Source organism: Chaetodon trifascialis, chromosome 14 (assembly GCF_039877785.1).
Source record: "Chaetodon trifascialis isolate fChaTrf1 chromosome 14, fChaTrf1.hap1, whole genome shotgun sequence".
Classification (NCBI taxonomy): Eukaryota; Metazoa; Chordata; class Actinopteri; order Chaetodontiformes; family Chaetodontidae; genus Chaetodon; species Chaetodon trifascialis.
This window is the reverse complement of record NC_092069.1, coordinates 24,580,001-24,605,753: the sequence shown is the minus strand read 5'-3', so window position 1 is coordinate 24,605,753 and position 25,753 is coordinate 24,580,001. Positions and strand designations below refer to the sequence as shown.

The 25,753-nt window shown below is 47.4% G+C and overlaps 1 protein-coding gene across 7 annotated transcripts in view; it reads right to left on the bottom strand.

Moving 5' to 3' along the window:
- The window catches only part of fgfr3 (fibroblast growth factor receptor 3), a 65,345-nt gene that overhangs the window by 27,407 nt on the left and 12,185 nt on the right, over window positions 1–25,753 (bottom strand). For 5 of the 7 annotated variants that reach the window (XM_070979005.1, XM_070979010.1, XM_070979004.1 and 2 more), the window contains exons 3-4: window positions 10,761–11,021; window positions 7,343–7,408 (exon numbers count right to left, since the gene is read on the bottom strand). In XM_070979005.1, coding sequence (XP_070835106.1) covers window positions 7,343–7,408; window positions 10,761–11,021 — 327 coding nt within the window. The remainder of the gene's footprint in view (window positions 1–7,342; window positions 7,409–10,760; window positions 11,022–25,753) is intronic. The other 2 variants (XM_070979009.1, XM_070979008.1) reach the window with 1 other exon arrangement.

The following is a 25,753-nucleotide window of genomic DNA, read 5'->3' as shown; positions in this document are numbered from 1 at the left end:
AATTACCATCTCAATGTCTGCGCTTGTGTGTGTGTGTGAGGTGATATCAGACCCTCGCCCTCCAGCGCCACGCGGGCGTGTTTCTATCTCATCGGGACGACCCAGGTGAGACGTCAATCAGGGAGGCGTCGCCGCTAAACGACCACGTGTTTGTGATTGCCTCTAATCCGCCTCGTGTGAGCGTGCGTGTCTGTTTATCATCATGTCTTCTGATATATTTCTGACACACATCTCTTTGGCTCCTGCCATCAAACTCTGGCTGCGGCTTCACAGAGTAATCACAAGCAGACGCGGAGAGATGGGGTGATGAAAGAGACAGACGCATCTTCTTAGAAAGCAAACAAACACAACGTTACTTCACTGCACTGAGCCGAGCGTAAACCCTGCGTGTGTGTGTGTTTGAGTGTGTTTGCAGACGCAGCTGAACGCTGCTCCCTGCTCGAGTTCGAGACTCCCCAGCTCGCTAAGACACGTGCAACCACACGCAAACTGCCTCCACCTTAGAAGGGAAATATCTGCTAGATTTCATGACTTCTCTCGCTGTGCGTCTCCTCCGTCTTGGCGTATTTGGAGCAACACTTGGCGAAACCCTCCAAGGAGTCTGAACACATTGTTTTCTTGGCATCGTAATCAGCCACACACACACACACACACACACTCGGTGAAAAAGAAACACACTGAGTTTTTAAACAGTCTCCTTCCTGATGTGTGGTCCTCCTCCTCCTGCTGCTGCTCCTGAACTCGTGTGGGCCTGAAAACACCTTCCTGCAGCTGACGATCCTTCAGCCACGATGACGTTTTTAACCCGAAATAGACGCCAGCGTGGACTCAGCACTAGCCGGCGCGCTCGTCTCGTCTCTTTGGTTTTGTCCCAAAAACACACTGAGATTGGTTTATTCGCTGGCCTTTAGCGGCTAAGCGCTAACTGCTGTTTCTGCACGAGATCACCTGTCAATCAAACTGAGTGGGCGGTGCTGTGACGTCTTCTTGGAAGAGAAGTTTCTGTTGGTGGTTCTTGGTTTTTTCTGGAGCTGCTCGTGAGAACCATCCTGTTCTTCTTCTACTTATTCTACACCAGAAACACCATCACTTCCTGTGCAGCAGAGTACAGCTCAGGCTTCTTATTTTCCAACAAACAAAAACAAGAAATTGTTTAAGCTGCACTGGCATTAATCCAATAAACTGTCTGTCTTTTTTTGTCCGATTTTTGTGAACATTTTTTAACAACACAAACTCAAAATGAGCTGCTGGGTGTAACTAACGAGGTGTTTATTCCAAATGAGAATAGATGGTTGTTACTCAAATGTGATTTGTTGGCTCTAGACTCTCAGCATACTTTCAGAGGCTCTCACAGGCACTTCGCACGTCAGAAAAAGTACAAATTGCAGCCTTTTCCAATTCAGAAACAGCCGTTCGATCGCCGGATTTCAGCTCTGCTCGGTGCGTGCAGCAACACACAGGAATCCCATCCCGTGTCTAATTGGCTGGATGGTATTTCCTCAGCAGAGGGGAGTGGGATTTTCTAGTCGGGAGGCTGGGGGTTGGGGGGCAGAGCAGATACCCCTCGAACCCCGCAGGGACGAGGTCTGGAGATAACCCTGGCCTGCGTGGATGTGCTATCACTGTAGTGGAAACTGGTTTACCGTAACGTCTCCTCTCAGCTCAGCTCAGCGGTATCACGTCCACCTGTCAGCTGCAGAGGTTAACTGAGGAGGGGGATCTCTGCGGGGGCCTAAAAATACACGACTGTATTCCTGTTGTGCTGTTTGTTTGGTTTACATTCGATAACAGCAGCAGGGAGAGGTCAGCCATACCTCACGCACTACACGGAAACTGTTCGCGAGGGAAAGCTTCCAGCTATTATCCAAACCCAAATGATCAGACGGCCAGTGCACGACTCGGAAATATATCTCAGGTTTTCATATGAGCTCTGCACACTTTGCATCACCTGCTGCTACTTAAATACCTGCTAGATTTTCCTTTTTTCTCTGTCGAAGTTGTCACCTCGGTTGTCTGAAAATTGCACCAAATTTCAGTGAGATTTGGTGGAAAGTTGAGCTCAGGAAGGTTTTTTAAAATGATTTATTTTCTTGCTTTTTGAAATATGTTCTCACGAACTCCTGCACTTACTCAAAGAAAGGAAAATCTGGCCTGATCGTCAGCCAATGTGTGTATTCTGATGCAGATCCAGATGCAGATTGACATTGTACACATACTTTCTGTTATTAGAATAACAGGTTTGGAGGACCGTGCAGCCTTGGCATGGGGAAGCACTGTCTGAGCGTGATTACATTTTCTTTGTATTCGGACGAAGCATTGCCCTTACAAGTGTTCCACACATGAAAACACCCCCACACACCACCCCTGCAGCTCACTTTTCCTCTGCCTCCTGGCTCCTGGTCGGAGGAGCGTGACTGTGGCTCTGTATCAGCCCGACTTCAGTGCAACAATTAGCTGGAGGAGGACACGGTGCGGTGCCGATTGCCGCGGCGCAAGGCCCTTCAGCGCTCAGACACCGATCTGGGGAAAAGGGGGGGGGGGGGGGGTCTAATTGTGTAATTGTATAATTTGCCCTCGCTGACGCCTGCAAGCACACAGGCAGATTTCATTACAGATTACACTGGGGCTCTTTGAAGGCACGCTGCCCCGGAGGGCCTGCGGGGACTCAAGGCAAACAGAGTCAGAGGAATGGCGGCCGCGGAGCAGCGTAGCGTGGCCCGGCGTCCGGCTCTCTGCTCTCCTGCCAGGGTAAACAAGGAGGCTGCATAGCTCAGGAGCACAGCACAGATTAGGCTCTGTTAACATTCCTCCCCCTGACACACACACACACACACACACACACACACACTGACGTTTCACTTCACACAGGCCGAGTGTGTACAGTGCTTTCCACACTGCAAAAAAATGGCCACTTTCATAACTCATAATCATCGTGTGAGGGCGGACGACGGGTCTATCTCTGGCCTTTTATTTGCTCTTCTGTCAGGTCCACGTGATCTTGAAACTCTTTACATGTCTCTGGTTGGATTTGCCGTTTTTAAACATATTCTGGGAGGTTGCAAGGAGGAAATATTCCAGGTCAAAGCGGGTGAAATCGTTTCTATTAGGACTGCATCCCTCATAAGCGATAACACTGCCTTTTGCACGCCTGCACTCAAAGTCCATTCACGGCGTTCATGTTTTTAACTGCAGTTTCTTCACCTTTCTCCGGACAATAAAAGGTCAGCAATGATTGAATGGTGCCACTTTATTCTGCACATTTCGATGTGTATTCCTTGTTTTCACGCTCTGCGTCTCCTGTGTGTGAACGCCTGCTGAACCTCGCTCAGAGTTAAACGCGAGCTGGAATGATGTGACGTACACGGCTGCTGTCTTTCCCTTTGCAGTAAAAACGTGACACAAATCTGGTGTCGATCCCACAAATTGTTCGATAATGTCATTTGTGCAGCGTAGTCTCCACAGGAATTACCGTGGCTGCTAGGCGGGCATCTCTCCTCTCCGCCTTTTCCCAGAAGGCCTTGGGAGACAGCTGAGCGAGTTCTTGAGGCTGGTGGAGAATGAGATCATGACTGCAGCAGCTTGTCCCTCTGTCTGTCTTTCTGTCTGTCTTTCTGCGTGTTTGTCTCTCCTCTGAGAACAGTCAGCTGTGGCCAGCAGCATCATTTCAACTGGCAGCTACAGCGACAGCTCAGAGTGACTCAACTGCTCAAATCTTCGCTTTTTTGTGCCATCTCCTCCTCTCCTCTCGCGCTGCATTCTTCCCTGCCCTGCCGTCAATCAGCGAATGTTTTCCAGCCCCTCTCCCTCATTAACGGCCTGCCTCTTTCACCGTCTCCACGTCTCTATTATCGTCCTCTCTGCATGTGGATGTGGACAGTCTTCCGCTCACCGACGGGGACTCTCCGTCTGGCTGTGTGGCTCGTCACATGGCTCCTTCCTGCTACAGCCGGCTAATTAGTGGTGGCTTAGCGGACATTAAGCAGCGATAGGGGTTTAACGTTTCTGGGCTAATCCCTCTCCTTTTGGCCAGGAAATCGGAGCCTCGTATGTCATGAGGTAGACTTACATCCAGAGATTAGGCCTGGCAGTCTGAGGCTATTTACTGGCATTCAGGATGTCTGCAGTAAGCTGCTGCCGCCACTTCGGCCTGTTTGGAAAACACTCCAGGCTTTCAGCGCCGAGCGAAGCCGCGCATTCAAACACATTCAGGTTTTACATCGCAGGTGTTAAGATCATCCACAGCGACTTCCAGCACAAAGACAGCGACAGGAAGCTAACTCTGCTGCTTTCTTCTGTAATCGCTCTGAAGAGCATCAGCTAAATGCCTGCGAGGCAAAAGCAACACCGTATGAATATGAGGCCAGATTACACTTTTAATCTTCCAATATCCAAAGTGAGCAGAATGCAGGGATTAAACGTTGAAAGCGATAGCATCAAAACAAAGAAAATTAACAGTGTTCATTAAGTGATTGAGGGCTTGAGTGGTACAACGGGAACAAAAGTAACTCTTATTAAAACTCATAAATAAGAGAAATAGGATTAATTAGACAGTGATTAGTGATCTGTAACCAGGCCTTCAGTCATGTTTTTTCCGAGCAACATCTTTACGAACAGCTATCACTTGTTTTTGACAGTTTGTGTTCCTCAAAACTCCCTCTGCACGCCGTCATCAGCAACAGCTGCCTCATTAAAACACAGGTTTCTTGCCCATCTCCCAACAATAAGGAAATATTTGACATTAAAACGGGAAAAGCAGCAGCAGCACCCCAAAGTCTCAAACACTAAAATGGAAATTCCCTTTTGTTTGCTTTATTTTGACAGGAGAAAATGGTGATAAGCCCACAGCCCGACTCGAACAGGGGACACGCGCTGGAATCAGCATTTGTCCAGGTGTTCATTCAACTGTGTAATCATTTTGGAGATGTAATTTGTGGCGCTAATGAGCCGTACTGCGTTATACTGACGGGTGTTGCTATTATTTTGTCTACCCCCTTTAATATTAATTAGAGCTGTCGAAATAACAGAAAGACTCGACCATATTTAGATTCTGTTGTTGCCTTCTGATGTTTTTTCTCGTTGCTACCCCGGACGAAGACATTTGCTGAGCTGTCACATCATCTCAGCTGTGAGAACCTCTAATTTTTTGCCTGCCGATCCTCTTTTTGCACGTCTGTCTCACCACGTAATTATTGTTGCTGGATTACAACAGATTTGGTGAAACATTAAAGGTGAACATGTGGAGTTTGGGCAGTCTGAGCCTCTGTCTCTGGATTTTGCTTTGAGTTGCGTGTGACGACACTGGATTCGGTCGGAGCTCTGAATGCGATGCTTACAAAGGGGCTTTGATTTCGGCTGGGAGTCCGCCTGTCGCTCCGTCATCCAAACAGTTCCATATTCAGCTTCTGGCACCAATTTTGCCAGGGTGGACTGGGATGCAGTTCAAGACATGATGGACTGTTTGACACTGCTGGCAAGTTCTTCAGCGTTTCGGCTGTCAAGATGTGGGCTCGTCTAATCGAATCCGTCTTCTTTGAACTACTGTGAGCCGTCAAAGCATGCAAACAGTGGAATTTAAGCATTTGCAATGTTAAAAATGTCTCTTTCTGCAGGTTTCTGGCTCTCTATCCTCTTCACTTCTATCCCGACATCTCTTCCTCTCTCCCCATATTTCCATCATTTCGTGATTGTTTTCGTCTGCCTCCGTCTGTTTGCGCTTCACCTTCCGCTGCCTCCCTCCGTACGGCACAACAAAGGCAGCACAGTGTGGCGTCTGGCTGGTCCAGAGCCTGCCGAGGGGTGGAGACGCTTTCTGTCTCTCTGGAGTCGACGCTAGCTGACGGAGCGGAGCGTGTAAAGCGCAGGCAGCCGGCAGAAGCCATCCCTCATCGTTCTTTGTTCACCTGCACCTGAACTCCGCATGCCTCCGAATGCCAGAGCCACTCACATCACAAGAGAGCGCTGAAAGGGGTGTTACCCACCGGAGCACTGCTGGCTTTTGATCTGCGCGGTAGTGGCTTTTAGTTTAGCGCTCTGGGGGGAAGCTTTAATGCGAGCACAGCGAGACAGCGAGCGCTTATAAGAGCCATATAATTCCAATTACAGATATAAAACTCTAATCAGCTGCATAAATCCAATGAGAGTCGCGTAATTGCAAATAAAAGCTCCTTTCGAAGCAATTCCTGTGGCTCCTGCAGACCAAATCTTCTATCACAGTGACACGTGAAATGAGTCCAAATGCTAAAATACAGATTAACTGTTGACATAAATAATGTGAAGAGACCGTTTCTGCTGCACTAAAGAACTGCAGGAATCACCGCTCACACTTTTCACCTGTTCAGCGACGAGGTTTGCTAATCAGTCACAGCTGGAAACACCAGGAAACAGACAGTCCATTAGGAATCAGAGGGTTTATAGGCTTTGGAAGAACGTCTGGAGGGAAACATCATGTTCTGTTTGAAAAACTATTCACCCAGTTGAACTATGCTTTCAGGTAAACAGAAAAAGCACATGTGAATGAGGCTCCCTTTTCAGTCATGCGTTACCTCCATTTAACTGTTATCATGGTCTCCAATAAAAGCCAATAAAAATCTGAATTTACATTTTATGGAAACAAAAACTGTGGTTCAGTTAGGTTATGACCAGCTGAGTGAACTCATCCATTTGCAGCTTTTCTTACACATAAAATCAGTCTTTCTCCAGCCTGAGCCTAAAATCCATCTTTTTGCAATTAAATAAAGTTAGAAAAATGGAACAATATAAACAAAACTTCTTTACCTGAACTCGTTCACAGCAGCTACACCCCTGCATTCATTCAGCAGTGTGTGTGTGTGTGTGTGTGTGTGTGTGTGTGTGTGTGTGTGAGGCAGGTGCTGCACATTCAGCTTAACGACGCAGTTCACACTGCTTTAATGGAGCTCAGGTTGGATCTTTGACACGCGAACACATTAATGCTTCGTGTGAGGATCCTGCTGCTGAAGGTGGCTTCGTTCCCTTTTCTGAGGACTGTGTGTGTGTTTCTTTCTTACATTTCAATGTCATGTTTAAATCAAAAAATGAATTGAAAATTGAAGTTTGAGCTGCCCGACCTTCCAAGTTATTGCTGGGATAAAGATTTTTGTTAAATCTGAAAAATGTTTGCAGAGTTTAACTCCTTCCTGCATCTATTTGTATCCCGTCACTTAATTTTTCCTCTAAGTTCTTCAGCTTTTCAGGCTTTTAAGACCTAATTTCACACAGTTTCATGAGCTCTTTAAGCAGGAAAACCTCCAAAACATTGCATGACTTGCACCAGACGACATTGTTCAAAAAAATGCAGTCAAAAAAAGAATAATTAAGAATTCACCATTTGCATTACCTGCATCTTCTGGATCTTCGTCATAATCTTCATCATCACCAGACGACGGCGAATCTTAAAAGACAAACAGAGCAGAGTTTAAATATGGAGCTCAAATCTTATTTTGCATCTGCACTTCATGTGGACAACTTCATTAAACAGAAAGTCTTTATTCTTTTGGCTGGTTGAACCATGTCAACCATCAGATAACAGAAATACATCTGGAAGGCTGGCAGCCAGAAATCTGTTCTGTGCACGACAAGCTGCAAATAAAGAGGAAAAACAAAGCGGGGGTTGTGTGCATGTCGAATGCCCAGTGGAGCTTAAATGGTGTGTGTTCACAAACAAGTATGATTAGGCATATGTACACACAGACACACACACCCACGCATGTGCATGACTGCATGTTAAGACTGCTCATTGAGAAAGTCATGAATGAGTCTCCAGTTCTCTGCAGCGTGGCGGCTCGCTCAGATACTACAACCCAAACATCCCCGCAGACGTTAAAAATGAGAGGGTCATTAGCGCTGCGGCGGCAACAACACTCTTTATCTCTGCAGCACACGCTAACTCTCGCTAGCAGTTAGCGTGTCAGATGACATCTAATGACTCTCCAGCCACAGATACGACTGTTTAGATTCAACGTGTCGCACATTTTTGCGCCGTAATTATTTTCGGTGTGACCTCGACTGTTTCTGGTTCAGCTCCGCAGGTCTGGTTAATGAGAGCCAGCTGTTAGCTCGACAGCTAAAACTGCTCCTGAAGTGCTGACGAGCAGCTTTTAGCTTCTATTACTTGAAAGACGCTGGTGTGAAATGAGCTTCATCATTGTAAAAATGCTTTTTAAAAAAACATTTCTGCTCTTTCAGCTGAATACTGACTTACCGAAAGAGCGAAATACTAAGTCTACAGCCATGCTAGTAGCTACGTGAGGCTGCACTTACGCTAAGTGCTAGAATTAGCATGCTAACAATGATGTGGTGTTTAGCAGGCATAATGTTCACTGTGTTAATTAGATTTGTTTAGCGTGCTGCATGCTAACATTTGCTAATTAGCACAAAAGACAAAGCACAGCTGAGGCAGGTGGGAATGTTGGTAGATTTGCAGGTATTTGGTCATAAACCAAAGTATTTCTGAGCGTAGCTGTTGAGATATTTCAGTCTGGTGAATCACCATCCTTAGAGCCACATCGCCAACTGGCTAAAAAAGAAAATCTCAACAGCAACAAAACACTGAAAGTTAAAAGTTCTGATTTAGGTAAGATTACAACTTTTACAACTTGGGTTGTCCCTTTTATTTTATTGATGAATAAGGGAACATCAACGATCAGATGCTTTAAAAAAAAAAAAAAAAAAAAAATCATCTTGAATCAGCAACTTTGATCATTTTTGATATTTTGAGTTTATTTCACGTAAACATGAACTGAAATACTATTTCCAAACATGAACCGTCAAGCTCAGTAGGTTCAGCATTGACTTGTGTTCCAGCTTGTGAATGAGTGATTCAGCTTTTATGGTGGAGCTCGGGATTTGTTTGTAACCTGTTGCTCAACTTTAGAGGAACAAAAGGTCAGTTCCCTAACGTATACGACATATTTCACTCGCTTTCGTTTGCTTACAGCCAATTCTGCGATAGCGCTGCACAAAAGCTGCTCATTTTCACACATTTCATATTAAAATGAACTTTAATCCTCACATTACGGCCTCTTGCTTCCAACATGTGTACCAGGTGTGTGTACAATACGAGCTGGCCGCTCGCCGCCGTCTGGACGCCGTCCAGGTGCTAAATCTGATACCGCTCCTAAATATCTGACACCTTACTCAAATATTTGAGGGAAAACACAATAGTCCATGTGTGTTTTAGATGGAGCTGAGTGTTCGGTGTTTAGAGTAGAGGGCGGAGAACGGGCCGCATGGGGGGAGAACAGGATATTGCCGCCACATACTGTAAAAAGTCTGACTTGACAAGTAATTTAAACATGTACTGAGTGTTAAAACGATATGAAATGTCTGACAATGGGCTGCCATGAGTTCGCTTCCTGTGTGGTTTTTCCTCCTGAAACACGCTGAGCTGGAAGCAAACGCAGTTATTTCGCCTCGATGGGAGATTTTAGAGGCGAGCGCGACTTGGACCGATGGATGTTTTCTTCCTTTAAAACGGGGATGTTTGCATGTGTCCTCCTGCGGCCTGGAGATGATTTGTGGGTCCAGGAGGAGAGGCTGTCCACCTCTGATCAGTCCTGGAAAAGATCATTTTCTCCTCGGCTTGCAGCCAAACACGTGTGTGTGTGTGTGTGTGTGTGTGTGTGTGTGTGTGTGTGTGTGTGTGTGTGTGTGTGTGTGTGAGGAGGGGGTTGAGCTGGGAGGGAGTGAACCCTCTCATTTCTTGCCACCCCATCTGTTTTCAATGATGAAATGTTTCGAGCTAATTGCTTTCTAATTAGTTGTCAATAACAGGCTCAGCTGGTGTCCACGAGTTTTACGGGAAAAAGCCGCCAGACTTTTAAGCTACTGCTCGCTCCCCTCTGACCTCCCCCACCCACCCCCCCCCCCCCCCCCACCTCCTCCCCTCCTGTATTAGAGCTCTGCTTGCATCACACTTGTTTAAGGCTTTGCTCATCCCCTCATACGATAATGAATTTCACCTTTGACTGTGCATCAGGAGGGGGGATCTGTGTGAAACTTGGCTGGGTGTTAGCCGGTGTGTGTGTGAGTGTGTGTGTGTGTGTGTGTGTGTGTGTGTGTGTGTGTGTGTGTGTGTGTGCTGGCAGGCAGCTAACCAGGAGCTGAAACCGAACACGAGGAGAAAATGATAGAACTTTCCTCCTGAGCTAAGTTTTCGCTGTTTTTCTATAAACTGCTTTGAGAAGCTGTCATGTCGAGACGTCACTGCTGTAACTGACGACGACGTTCATTCATGGAAAACACTCTAACTCTCAGTTTTCTGTCAGACGGGAATAAACACCAGAGCAGGCTGATTTTCTGTTTCCACTGGAGCTCTGCTTGTGACTCTATCTTGAAAATTCATTCATTTAAACGTCTTTAAATATGTGATTTCTTTAGTTAACTCATATCTAAATGCTTACAAATACACTTGTGCTTTAACATTTATGCATATGATGACTTTCACATGACAAATTATCACCTATAAGCACCATGAAAGGTTTTACTAGAGCTGTGGCTGAATCATAAAACATGCAACAAAGCATTTATCTTGAAAACCTCCAGATTCACCTTTTCTGTAATCCTGCACAGAAAGCAGTTTTTGTTGGAAATCTCAACAAACACCGGCAGGATTCATATGCGATGCCTGGTTTCCTCACAGATTGTTAACTTTAGATGCCTAAAGACGTGAAAGTTGCCAGAATTTCACCAGAATAAACCCGAAGGCAGAGCCACTGCTTAGAAATCGCCCTCTTGCTGCTCACCTGTCACCCGGATGGTGTAGTTGCTGATCAGCTTCTTGCTGTGGGCGAGCCGGCACGAGTAGACGCCCGAGTCCTCGTACGACACGTTGATGATGCGCAACATCCTCTGGCCCAGCCGCGTCCGGTTGCCAGGCACCAGCCCGGCGCCATCTTTGAACCAGATGACGGGCTCCGAGCGGTCCTCCAGGTCACATGAGATCTCCAGGGTCTCCCCCATGACCAGAACATCCTCCAGGAAGGCCGTCTCGCTGGACACAGAGTCTACACACAGGAAGAGGACACAGTGGTTTATGAGAAAGAGCTGTTTTCAATACATTACAGTACACATCCAACTTGATGTATGTTCAGCACTTAACGCCATAAAACTTAAATTCACGATGGAACAAAAGCTTAAGTTTACAGACGGGAGTCGTGGGAATCTTTTCCTGCATGCCAAATGCGAAGGTTTCTTCTGACTATCTGCATGGTGAGATGCTTCTTTCTTTTCATATCACTGCACATTGAAAACTTAATGCAGGTTGGACTTTTTGTTGGAAATCTGAGGACATCGCGGTGACATTTATAGACTAAATGATTGATGATAGCCGCCCGCTGACATCTGGAGGCAATATTAGCCACACTGAGCTAAAACCAGGCAGGTTGTCTACCTGTAAAATCAGAATCAGGTGGACATGGAGAATGTTTGAGGGATGAAGATGTTGTGTAGACACCTTCTCCTTTTTTCCACAGTGTAATTAAGACACAGCGTTTTCTCAGAATAAGAATACACCCCCCCACCCCACCCCCGACCGAAACAAAGAGGCAGTGATGCATAATTAACGCTGGCGAGCTATCAGCTAATCTGCCTCTGGAAGTCTGAAAAGTGCAACTTTTTATTCCAGCACGAAGACGGAGACAGATCTGGGCTGTGCGGAAACGGACCCCCCCGTCCTCTCCACCCGTCCCTGTCAAACACCAGCTCATTTACTCCAGGAGCTCCGTGCGCCAGCTCGGTCAGAGCCAGGGAAAAATCAACATGTTTACGAGCTTCGCTAAGGATGCCGAAGATGGAGGAGAGATGGAGGGACGCGTCTGGATAAATAAACAGCGTGTGCTCTTGTGCGTCCTCTCGTCTTTTGGTGGGGGCGTCTTCTCGTCCAGACCTCAATTACACATCATCACCGTCAGGGAGAGACAAAAAAGACGACCTCATGCGCGCTCTGGAAGCCATTCAGGGGAACGCCATGACGTCCACAAACACAAGGACACTTATGAGCACAAAGATGCATACATTAGGCTGACCAGACGTCTCGGAAAATTCTGGACAGTTGTCCCAAATCCTTAACCCTGTCCTGTTCGCCCCAAAATTTAGACTAAACCAGAGTTTTGATCAGTTCTGGCCTACTTAAATGTTAAATACTGATCGTTTCTTGATGCTGTGCACGATGCCAGCTCTCCATTGGCTGCAGAAGTTACTGCAGAGAGGCCTTTTACATTTAAAAGTACATGAATTGTGGCTTGTAGTGCTTTTTTGACAGACTGCAGATGAAAATAAATAAAACAGAATGAGTTTGATGTCACGGATGATGATTTACACACGTTGTCATGTCCTAACGACAAACGGTTGCCTTCATGAACAACATTGAGTTTTGACTTTGACGTCTTGAACTGTTCGCTGACACTGAACGTAACGTAACGGAGGCCACGCCCATCGTGGTCATGTGACTCATCTGCGTCCTCTCACATACGCAGGCTTGTAGCACAACAACCGCTGTGAGAGTCTTTCGACAAGCTGTTGGGCAACAGAGTACACAACACGCACTTGTTTGCACACACAGACGCACCCCCACCCACCCATGGGAAAGGCTGAACGAGGTGTGTTAAGAGCGTGATTTACGACGGCAAATACACCCACTGTTGACCCGCTGACAGGGCAGCCGCCTTACAGAGGCACGCTGACGGGCAGCGAAGGCGAGCGCGGCCCTTTCGCAGGCGGCCTTGAGCTGAGATTAGGAAATTGGAGTTGAGATGCGAGGTTGAAATCAGGAGCCCAGACGAGACAATCTTCCCGGGGAATACATAATAGATGCTCTAAATTATAGATGAGCTGTTTCAGCGCGAGGCAGGCTGCTGGTGGAGCGCGAGCCGAAGAGACGAACGCACCCTCGCAGACAGGCGGAGGTGCTGACGGTGTGCCGGCTGGAGCCACTTTGAGAGAATATCATCAGTCCAGAAGCCAAAGTAAGAATCCCACAATGGAAAGATCCTCCTGTGCTTCTGCATTAGTACTAAAAACATGAAACGACACCTTTCAGATGTCTTTGAGTTCAGCACATCTGCAGGTTTGGTGGTGGAGAGTCGAAGGCGTGCGCCACAAATAACCACACGGCTCCATTTCAATGCCAGCTGGAGACTTCTGCTGTTGTCCCTGTCTGTCTCCCTTTATGTCTTTATGTGTTATGTCTCCTCCTCATTGTCACTGAGCTGAAAGACTGGAGTATTTTACTGAAAGACCCCCTCCACACACCTATTAAAGCATAAAATTGTCATGTGTGGTTTCTCCTGCAAAAAGCACGTCAATCATTAAACTTTAAAATCTTTAAAATGGCACCTTCTCCTTCTCCCTCATTAAATATATAAATATGCAAATATTTTCCCAGGATCGGGATTGGCTTCCAAACTATTTGTGATGTCAACAATCAGCTTTTCAATCAGCGCAGAGAAAATACAAACTCCCAGCAGCGAGCGTGAAAACAGCCTCTCAGCGTCTGCAGACGTCTTTCTGCACAGCGAGGCTCAAACATCCAATAGAAGAAGAAGAAGAAGAAGAAGAAGAAGAAGAAGAAAAAGTCATTTTTGACTGGAGGAGGGGCTTTAAAATCCAAACCCACGTGTGCAAAGATGTGTGAATTAGCAAGTCGAAAGACACGTTTCTGTTTCATATGACAGTATTTCAGTGTGCGCTGACACTGGTTATATGTAAACTATATAACAGTCAAAAGTGAGTCTTTAAAACACTCAAGAAGAGCTCGAATGTGCACTTCTTGACGAAGTGTGAGCAGTGGAAAACAAATTCGCGTCAGCAGTTTCATCTCAGCCTCAAATGCTTCAGACGTTCTTAAAGATTTTCTTCTGTGCGCTTCAGGTCTTAAATGAACTGCGCAGATTTGTTTTCTCTCTTTTATTACACCCATTAAAACCACTGGAGATGTTTTGCGCTGAATGTGGCTGCACCGCCTTTGACAACCATATTTACAGCGCTTTTTTTTCGCCGAGCAAAAAGGCCCATTGAGGGGAAGAAGAAAAACAGCGAGGCGACGGCGCACGGGGCATAAATTCAAGTCCTGCGTGAATGGCTCGCTACCTCGGTGTATTACTTACGAGCTCTGTGAAAGAAAAGGAGAAAATCAGTCTTAGAATATCTTCAGGTCTTAAACGTGAGGAATTGGGCTTTATGGAGTAGATATAATAATCTCCAGAGGCTCGTAGCTCACTTCGGGTTTATGGGGCCGAGCACTCGAGCGCAGCCTCCTCTGGCAGCTCTGAATGAGCAGCGGCGGCACGGCGGACAGACGAGAACTGTTCCTTTGTATGAGCCACATATTTCCTGCTTAAAGGTTTAGTTGCCTTAAGTTACACAAACATGTTTTCTCACATACACTTCATGGTTTCTAACCATGCAGAGTGTTACGTGCTGAGCCTCTCAAACATTTGTCTTTTCCTCCTTTTTTTGGTGAATCAACCTTTTAACAACAACCATTGCTTAGAGAGAGAATTGCTGTGCTTGCAAAGTATAATATTTGTCAGACAATTAGCCTTTTTGCATGAATCTGTTACTCTTCTCCTGATTTATGTGTGCATTTAAAGCAAACTGTGGCCTCTTTGAGGGGAAATATGGATTAGACACTGCAGCTTATTTAATTAGGGTTTGCTAATAGTCTGTGATCCTGCTGTAAAAGGAACACTTCGGCTTTGATCCTGGGAAAATAGATAGGAGGAACATTCATGCACCGCTTGGATGTTTACACTGCCACAGGCTTAACGAATGCAATTTACCGAAAGAACAAAACAAAGATACATCCCTCATGCAATAAAAAACTCCATTTCTCAGGTGTCGCACAAAAGAGCAAAGCCCGCTTTCTGTGGTCACCGTCAATGACAAAATATCTGCTTCCGCTTCAGATCCTGCTCTTTGAAATGCAGATTTGAACGCCCCCCAAAAAAGAAGCTGCTTTGAATAAAAGTGGATTTGGTTTGAAAGGCTTCACTTTGTGCCACTGCACAACCTTTCAGGACAGATCTACCAGCCGCTGAGCTTTCGTCCGCGCTGTAGCTGCCTTGTTGTACCTTTCAAGCCACCGTCCTGTAACGTCGCGGCCAACGGGTTTGATCACACTGACAGGAGACGGTTCTTTGAAACCTGGTCATGTAAGTGTTGCGGAGGGATATGCAAAGAGCGGAATTCCTCATTAATCAGTCAGCACTTTAAATTCCCGAAGAGAAGGTTCCAGCTGCTGCGCGTCCAGCTGTGGAGGATGTGTTACTGAGCGGCTCCGAGGCGGGAACATGTGGAGCTGAATGAATGTGCAACGGGGCGTCACTCGGTCACCTTCCTCCGCATGTGAGGAAAGGTTAAAAAAATCAAAGCTGCAGCAGAGCGCAGGGCTGAAATCAAGCCGGGCGGTTCGTCTCCTGCAGGTCGACAGCGAGGCGTAATGAAGTGCAGTCCTGGAAAGACCAGAGTAAGGTCCATAATTTCACTCCAGGAGGTTTTACAGAAACCCTTAAGAGGAACTCTTCACCTGCATTTTGACCTAAAAGTTTGCTAACTGCAAAAACTGCAACAAACTCCAGTGTGAGCGTTTGAATGCACACATGCTCACGGCGGCGCACTTAAACGCCTCGTCTGATCACCAGTCTTCAAGGTTTCTCGAGCGCCTGTAAACATGCTGAAGATTGGGAACAGGGATCTGGATTTCTGTCAAGATTTCTGACATTCAAGCCACAGCTGGAGCTCTCAAACTAGTCACACAACAGTTTTGTTCAGATTTGGTATAAATGAAAGCACAATATGCCTCAGAAAGTGAGTTCAGTTTCTTCAGCATCACCAGACGTGGACGCTAACAAGCTGCCAACAACTAACATGTTCCATCAATGTTCATTATCTTTAGATTTGACCATTTCTGAGTCAGAAATGTACAAATTTTCAATGAAAACGGTCTGAAACAACACTAAGACCATCGCAGGAGGACGTCCTGATGCTGCCAAGACCGACTGCACAAGCTGAAACAAACAAATAAAACAGAAAATTAGAAGCCATTAAAGGTTTGCTGGCGTGGCTGCGGTCAGAGAAGAATCTGCAGGATGAAAACATGACGTCAGATACGAAACAGCGTCCGGCGATGGCCTCGTTCACTGGTGTGGCTGCACGGCGGATACGGAGCGAATCCGGTCGAGCTCGTCGACTGATGCCACGGAGAGAAATTCCTGTACGCACTTTGCTGTGTGGGATTAAAAGCATTAATTCAAAGGCTTTGTTTTTTGGAGTTCTTTGTTCTCTGTGACGAACCCGTTTGATGTAAAAGCGCCTCATGAATAAATCAGACCTGAAGTGATTCTGACAAAGCAGATAAATGAAAGCTCAGCTGCTGCACTCTGGTGCCGTCCAGCCTCATATCAACATCGAGACGCTCCCGCTGCTCTTCGTCCGGTGCGGCATGTGTGAGCTATCGGCTGCCTGGTGTGTGTGTGTGTGTGTGTGTGTGTGTGTGTGTGTGTGTGTGTGTGTGTGTCTCGCCGGAACCTGGAGCCAGCTGGAATCAATGTGTGATATGTCCTCTTTGAGCGTGTGTGTAAACATGAATGTGGGTTCTGATATGTGTGTGTATCTGTGATTGTAAACTCAGAGCTGTGTGTGTGTGTGTGTGTGTGTGTGTGTGTGTGTGTGTGTGTGTGTGCGTGTGTGCGTGTGCGCAGTACAGGCTGGACGGTCACTCCATAAATCAAGAGGCCCCTGCCCTTCTGGCCCTTCCTACCCGCTCGGCTCAATATCATAACAAATAGCCCTTCAGAATAATATAAAGTCTCTCTTTGAGATACTGCGTCCGTTAGCGCGCCGCTTACAGACGCCATCTTTTCTGTGCGTCTGAAGAGGTTTATTTATCCTCCACAAACTCCTCCAGGGGCCGGCGGGCGGGCTGCGGCCCTAGGGATAAAAAGGCCTCTTTATGTGAGAAGCCTTTCCACGCCTGCCTCTCTAACACACACACACACACACACACACACACACACACACACACACACACACACTGAGGGACTGAGTGAGGGATCCTGGAGGAACAGGAAGGAGTGTAGACCAGACGGCCGAGCTGTCGCCACGGCTGCTGTCGTATCAGGTCACAGGAGGAAACACGACGTTTAAATCCCGTTTATCCAGCTCTTCAGGCTAACGTGCTTCATATCTGAAAGTTTTCCTCCTCCACAGCTCTGACTGACCTTCTGCAGGCAGTTCACGAGGCTGTTACGTTAACATCACTCACTCAGTAAAATGCATTTCCAGTCTTGTTCTGTCACCCCGAGATTTCACATGTGATATCACGCCGCGCCCGCCTGATTTTGCTGATTTGGTTGGTTGTCATGAGTAAGCAGGCTTCGTAGTTAAATGGTTTCCTTTTTATGTCTGTTTTAATTGCTTTTATGGTCGATGTACGATCAGGAGTCTGCACAGGGTGTTTTATTTTGAAAGCTTTGTGTCTGACTTCCTGTTTCGCTCAATCCGCTCAGTGCATATTGACATGTCGTCCCTCAAAAATAGACTTGGTTCGTATGTCAGCAGAGCAGAGCGGCATCCTGACGCTTGTGAAATGGAAATGGAACGCGGCCGGTGGAATTAAACCCGCTGACTAGAACGGCAGCGATCAGCTCGGTCGGACGCGTCGTGGACGAAGGCGGACGTTACGCGCCCCGGTGGAAATTCGAGGTTTCTGTGTTTGATGCTTTATGCTTTACTCAGACGGAGATTTAAGCAGGAATTCTTTAAAAGTCGTAAACTGATTTCACTTACATTTGGCCAAAAGTTGAGCCGGAGAATGAAAACCTTCAGTCAAACAGATCACATGATTGGTGCAGATTGACAGTTCTCAGGAGGAGATCTGGACCTGCAGAGTTCACCCAGTGTGAACGGCTTCGTTAACGTGCTTTGGACATATTTTACCACCCCAGGTCTGAGCGTACAGCAGGTAACAACAGAACAACAAGCACGAGACAGCCGTGAACCCAGACCCTGCTCCGAGAACGACCGTTTGGTGCCTGAGGGTGCGCGTGGTGTTTCCTGATGTGCACCATCTTTAAAATTCAGCGAGGAAGGTGTTTTCTGAATGTCACATCGGTCAGCAAACAATTAAATGACGGCGTCACTGTCGGCAGTTCGATGAATTCATCTTCTGCTCTGGAGGAGAGAAACGGGGAGTTTCATCTCTGCTGTGCCGAAACACTGAACCTGTGGGCCTTCAATTACACCAGATATCCTCAGAAAGAAAAAAAAGTTTGGACATTTTAGCATCCTTTAAACCTCCGACCGGCTCTCCAGACTGATTTGCAAAGCTTTTTCAGCATGATGTCTCCTTGTTCGACCGGGCTGCTTTGCATAAAGAATCCCTGCAGGTTCAAACAGGCCGGCACGAAGGATCATAAACACTAAAAGATTACAAGACTCCCTTTCTTGAGCCGAGCCGAACAGGTACTCTTATTGAATCTGGTAGGAAAGCAGCAACACATACCTTTTTAAACCGTATCTGCATTTAAGCTGCTTTTGAAAGTGACGGATTCCAGATGGGCCGCAGAGACATTCATCTTTATCAAGCCTCCTTTTTTCCCTCCTCCTCCTCCTCCTCCTCACTACGCTGAGCTAATAATACAAGAAGACCACGTTTCCAACATCTGCAGAGCGGCCTGCTCCCAAACCAGTGGCAAACAATTCAGCGATAAATGGCCTTTTTTATTGCAGGTAATTAGTTGTTTGCTTCTGCTGCCGAGAAAGACTGGACTCTCCTTTTCTTCTTGAAAAGGGAGTAAATGCTTTCCACATTTCCGTGATTATTAAGGGCCAATTGGTGTGCATGTGCATGCACACATGGGTAAAGTTATATAAATGCACGCATGAATCAAAACGTGTCTCTGTGCACAATTTTACAGAGAGAAAGAATTAAACTGGCTAACATTAGCAGCTTTAAGCTAGTGGTCATACCAGACTGAGTAAGACTGAAGCAGAAAAACTTATTAGTGTGCTTAATTGAGCAACAGTGTTTTTTATTACTTATAACACGTTCTTCCTCTGACAAAGAATTAAATAAATATATTACATATATATTGACAGACAGACAGACAGACAGACAGACAGACACACAGACAGAGAGACAGACAGGCTGGTTGAGAGCGTGATGTCCTCCACAGCAGCCCGTCTGCTCGCTGCGTCCCGCCAACAGATTCTTTCACTTCTGCTTCCTATGCTGAAAAACTGGACCGGCTGCCAACCGTTTGGCACGCTCAGCACCCCTCAGACAAGCCAGCATCACATGACCTTCAAACAGGATCTGTGGAGCCCCCCGCCCCCGCCCCCCAACCACCACCACCACCAACCATCACCCCCTCCTCCATAAAGAGCACATTTCTCTTCCTCCATTTCACAGCTATGCCAATTGTAAACCCAGCTCGTCCTGGAAAAGCTCCCTCTTCTCTTTCACCCCCCTTGTTTTTTTCTTCTTCTTTGCGATGTGCAGTGAAAACCCCTAATCTCTGTTTAATATGGTTTGGCCGGATGTAAATACCTTCGGACAATGCCCTTAATCTGGGCCAGCCTGACAACCTCACACCGTTGCGGAGAAGCCTGCCAGGAGGAGATGGAGAGAAAAGAGGGATGGCTCGGCGGAGATCAAGGAGGAGAGGAGAAAGGAGGAGAGAGGGGGAGCGAGGGAGGGCTTCCCCAGCTTGTTGCCTCCATTCTTCCCTGAGCTGAGCCGCGCTTTATCAAAAGAGCCTCTAAAATCAAGTTAAAGATAGACGTTGCCTCTAAACATCCCGCCCCGGCCTGTGCCAGCCTCACCCTCCTCCCTGCCTCCTCCCCCCCCGGTGCACGGCCCTCCGCTCGGCTGCGCTAACGAGCATCGGAAGCTACTGTACATCCAGAGCGTCTTGGCAGCGTCCAATCGTCTTTGCTCCTTTCATACCCACATCATCGCCCCCACCTGCCCTCCATCCCTCCAGCCTCAGAATAGGGCCTGGGTTTGGTCCATGGTAATTGTCATTCCAAAGACGAACTGGCCTAGTTTCAATTCAGCAGACAAGTGTAAGAAGCTCGGCCCACAAAAGCCAGGATGTCTGCGAAGTGTGTGCGGGGCTACTATACAACATAATTACACTTCCCTTACAAACACGGAGGAACCAATCCGATTACAGGGCGGCTTTTTGGATCTCCTTTTTGGTCTTAATTTTCCCGTCACAAAGTCAGCAGAGGTGATATTTTATGAGTCAGCTGAGCAGCGTTTGGATGACATGACGTCACACGGTCAGCACGACGACGGCCCGAAAGCCTCGCAGCATCAGGGATCAGAGATAACGACAAAGACGCAGAACATGGAGCAGAAAAACACAGGTTTGTGCTGGATGTGGAGAATTAGCTGCAACAGATCAAGTAATGACATCCAGACAAACTGGACTGATATTGTTTTAAATTCATGGTGGCTGAGCAGCACACACATTCGTACAACCTTTCGACATCGATGGCGCAGCTTTGGGAGCAAATTCAGGTTCAGGATACTTCGACATGTAGACTGTAGACGGGGATCGAACCCCCGACCTTCTGAGCCACAGCCGCCCCTTCCGGTTTGTAATCCACAACACTGATGCATATAGAACTATACAGTTAACTGCCTGGAAACCCGACTGGGAAACAGTTTCTGGATAAGATAACTGGACGGGAACGTCTGTTTTTTGGCTAATGAGCTGAACATAGTCATAAAATAGTCCCTGTGATGGCCAAATACAACTGTATTAAAGGAGCGGCTCTGACAGTTGAGATCTTTCTATCATCTAATGGAGTACGCTGTCACATCTCCAGCTGCACAGATCCGTAGTCAAACCTCTGCCAGCGCTGAACTGAGTTAATTAATTACAGAGTCTGGAGTTTCTAACAGTTCAAAGCGAGTCTGAATGAGTCGCATCCAAAACCCTGAAGACCAGAAACAGCTGATGGAAACCGTCTCAGACCACAGTGACACAGCGCGAGGAGACGCCTGATTGAAACGTTAAACTTTGACCCCCGCTGACCCCGACCCCTGCCCTGACCTCACACACACACACACACACACACACACACAATGACACACAACTTTTTGATACTCTCCAGCTGGGACGACCTGTCCCACACCTAACGTCCTGCTCTGGTGTTAGTGTGTGTGAGAGGTGATCAGTGTAGATGCATGCCAGGCTGTGGACCTGAACACACACACACACACACACACACACACACACACACACACACACAAGTTGTCGCCATGACAACACTGCAAACCTAGAAAGCAGCATTGATCCTATAAGAAAAGCTCTCAGTAATCGTGCTCGCGCTCTCTCACAACGACTTCGTGGTTCAGAAAGTCAACAACGGCGAGCGAGAGGAGCTTTGAACTGAGAGTCAGGACTTGATCTGGACTTTGTTAATGAGTCCGTCGGCTTTTCTGCGGCCTCCTACATGTTGTCTCACTGTGAACAAACACCACCGGCACCCGAGACATGCAGGAGGATGCTTGAAGCAGCCAGTCTGGGAATTTTGAGGGTTAGAAATGAAAGTGCGCACATGAAAAGGAGTTCACAGGCCGACTGGATCTGTGCTTTCTGGTCGTTGCATTGAGCGATCTGGACTCACCACCTTTTCAGTTACACTCCTGAGAGTTTCGCCCCAGTTTTTGCAGGTTTTCCAGAATCCAACTCATCTGCTGACTTGAATTTGTGGGACTGTTTGAAATGATGAGGATCTAAAGGTGGAGGCCGCGTGTGTGTCCCAGCGGGACGTAAACGTGTTTATTGCTCTGTTTATGATGCTGTTTATTAGCGCGGTGGGACCGCGTGGGTCCGTCTCTCTCGCCCTGGTTGTTACCTCTCGACGTGAAACCCGCTGTGGGTCTCAGCGGCCATGTGCTTCTGATCACCGCCAGCGCCCACAAGCACTTCCCGAGCCTCCGGCCTGCCACCGAACAACCGTCGAGCTCTTCTTCTATCTCTCTCCTTTTCACACTCTGTCACTATCAGCTCACTGCTGAGGAATGCATCGAAGAGAAAGCAAAACATAACAATGTTATTAACTCTAATAGACTCCCCCGGGTGCCCGTCTGAACATGGCCAAACTCTCGAACTGGTGTGTTAAGCGTGTTTGCTCATGAGAGCAGGACGAGAGCAGGAAAGCCTGTAATCCCATGATCCCTCCCTCCTGCTTCCCTCCAGGATCTGCCTTCACTTACAGCACAAACAGGCCACAGAGAGAAGGAACAACTGGAGCGCAGTTGTCCTGAGACATCTATACCAGACATGTATACGAACACAGCCTGAACACCCAACAAGAGTCCTCTGGAGCCACGAAATGACTCTAATTCACTTTAAACAGACAAAAACATGCTGTTTCACTCCACTGGAAATCAGAAAAGACGTACAAAGCCATCACTTTGCAATGCTAATGCATCTCAAGAGACAGCGTTAGCAATGCTAACTAGTTAGCGCCTCGCAGTGCTTCACACATGTAGATGTTCGACCGCTTCCCATTTAGCCGCCGCCAACGTGCCACCGAGCAAAACGCACCGCACTTGACTTCCAAAACGCTCAAGAGAAGCAGCTGATTGGCCGACGGTTCGGGGCCGCTGGGGCACAGGACTATGAGGTGGGACTTTTTCTGATCAGCAGTTGTTCTCTTAATAAACAGATGTTTTATTTTTATGGCATTTCTTCCTTTTTTGAAAAGTTGATGATACACGCAGCAAAGGCACCAGCTGGAACCGAACCGGGAACATTAACCATCAGACTGCCAGGGCGCCTCATTTATTCTATTTTCTATTAATGAACTGATTATTTAATCTATAAAATGACAGAAAAGTGTGAAAAATAACAGCCCCAAACTCAAAACCATTATATTCAAATTCAAATAAAAGAGAAGAGAAAATAATTTAAGAAGTTGGAATGAGACATTATTTCACAATTTGGTCATTTGGACCCCTCGTGTTGTATAAATGGACCCCTGGTGTATAAATGCTCATGTGCTGCAGAACATTTGAGCCAACAAAAGTCTGTTGAGTTATTCTTTTTGTGCCTCTTTGTTGTGGAAGTCTGACTTGATAGTTTTCGTCAGTCAGAGGCCGTTTTATCAGCAGCTCCTGAAAGAGGAGCTCAGATCTTTCATCAGCGTTGTTGCAGCTTCTCCTCGTCAGCGTCGAAGGTCGACGAAGGTAAAAGGACGCCGTGGTGACCCGTTAAGTAGCCTGAGATGAAGAGATGCTTAGAAACACCACTGGCACGCGGAGGCAGAGCTCTTCTCTGGATAAACAAAAATGAAAACCGACACGATGACGCGGTTAAAAATAATCGTGTTTTCCGATCCCGACTTTGCGGCGATGCACAGAAGCGACGCTGCGCCAGCGACGAGGAGAAAGCTGTCACATGAGGAAAAAATGCAGCCAATTACCAGATACACCGCACTCCAAAATAACATTACACGCGAACTGTGAAAAAAAAACTTCTGACCTGGGTTATTCTCAAAAACCAAAGCTCGAGTCAGCTCGACTGTCACTGCTCCGCCGCTCGCCAGAACAACACCGAAAGCTCCTTTTTTTCCAAGAGAACTTCCATTACGCTCTGCAGACGGCACAAGGGTTTATTATTTTAGCTCTCCTGGCAAAATAACATGAGGGGAGAGACGGCCGAGGAGGGGGGACGTGGGAGGAATGGAGGCCGAGTTTGGTTTCAATATTAGATGTGTCAGCTGCCCTGGATGTGGGGGGGCTTTAAACAGAGGCGCATGTGAGGGTGCGAGCAGAGACCCTTGAGGAGGAGGAGGAGGAGGAGGAGGAGGAGGAGGAGGAGGAATGGTCATACTCACACTGCATCACGCTTTGGCAATGCTTGACTATGGTCAAGCCAATAAAGCTAATTCAAATTTGTCGTGGCAGAGAGAGAGAGGAGGCGCAGGACGAAGGGACGGAGCGAGCAGATGTGAGACCACAAGGAAGAGAGAGAGAGAGGGGAGGCAGGAGGAGGAGGAGGAGGACAGAGCGAGGAAGAGGATGAAAGACACACACACAGTGAACGCTGTCTGCCGGCGCTCTGTTTCCATTCACAGAAATGTAAATGGGGTGCAGCAGAGCCAGACAGGACAGCTCTGCTCCCGGTTAGCGGTCGGAGGGAGAGAAGGACGTGGGGAGTGGGAGGTGTGGATCGGTTTAAGCATTAAATATCTAACGTCAGAAGTGTGAGAGTGAAGCACTTCAGCGGAGGAGAGCGCTCTGCTCGGTGCACGCTGCGTGGGCTTCCTCCCACAGATCAACGGCGTGTTCGACGTGTGCGCGCTAGCATGTTAGCGGAGGAGTGTACACGCATGAGCGCGGAGGATGAGTGGTAATTAGAGAGGAAGAACGTCGCTCAAAGTGTGTTCAGACCGACATTTGCATTGGCGGTTAATAGATCCATGAGTTTGACAGCTTATCGACGCTTTGAGACGTGGTTTTAAAACTCCAAAACCAGCTTCAGCTCCGCACTGAACGTCTGTCTGAGGAGGAACAGCAACTCTGAAACAGGCGAGGGTGAGAGCAACAAAAACTGTGAGTGTGTGTGTGTGTGTGTGTGTGTGGCTGAAGAGGCATTTGGGGTGTAGATGGGGAGTCAAGAGATGTGTGGGACTGATCAGGCCTGGATTGCTTTGTGTGTGTGCGTGTGTGCGTGCGTGCGTGTTGGACTCCTTACAGCTCGACACACAACCTGCCATCTGTTTGCCTCTGCCAGCAACAAAACACACTCTTCCAAAGGGGTTGGCTCGAAGCACACACACACGCACACACACATGCATGCAAACATGTTTACACATGCATGAGGACAGTGTACTTTGGCTCCATTTTGCATTCGCCATTCATCTCAACAATCCAAAATTATGCAATTACAGCAAAGGTAGCCATAAATCCAGGTGTCAGTGAGGGAGAGAGAGAGAGAGAGACATTGAGAAATAATGGGAAAAAAAGAGAGAGAGAGATGAATGAAAGGAGACACATAACTTTCAGTAAAACACCATCAACCAGTCACTTCACAGCTCAATAATATTTTGTCAGATTTAACTGCAGCTCCACCTGACTGCCCCCCCCCCCCCAACTACCCCCCTCCCTGAGCACCCTCAGAAATAGTCCTCCTGATACGGCACAACGAGCCTCTTTGTTCCCTCCATGTCTGCCTTATCTGTTAAGTATCTCAACAATTTCCTTAAGGGGAGCTTTGTAATTAAAAACCCGCCGTATGTCAACGCCGCTGTCAGCCGGCGGGATAAGAACCGCCCTGAACCGCAGCCAGAGGTAGAGCAGAGGACAGGTACAGGTGTGTGTGTAACATCCAGTGTAAGTGTGTAAGCGCTGCAAAGGTTGAAGCAGGTGGCCAATCAGAGGGCTCGCAAAGCGATGGAGATTTGAAAACACGCCAAAAAAGGAGCAAATGAGCAGATATCTGGCAAGACTCGAAGCTTAAAGTGTGTTTGCGCGGGTGTCACATGACGTGTGTGTGTGTGTGTGCGTGTGTGTGTGCCGACAAAGAAAGAGAGATAAAAAAATCCTGCTGCAGAAAAGGTGGCAGGGGTTGGACGTGAGCAGAACACTGTCTGTATTTTCATCCATAATTCATGGAGTGACGTGTGGGGAGGGTTTCAAAGGGCTGTAATGAGGTGTATTAATACACACGAAGCTGCGGCCTGCACGCCAGGCTCGTCCGAAGGCCGCCGGCTG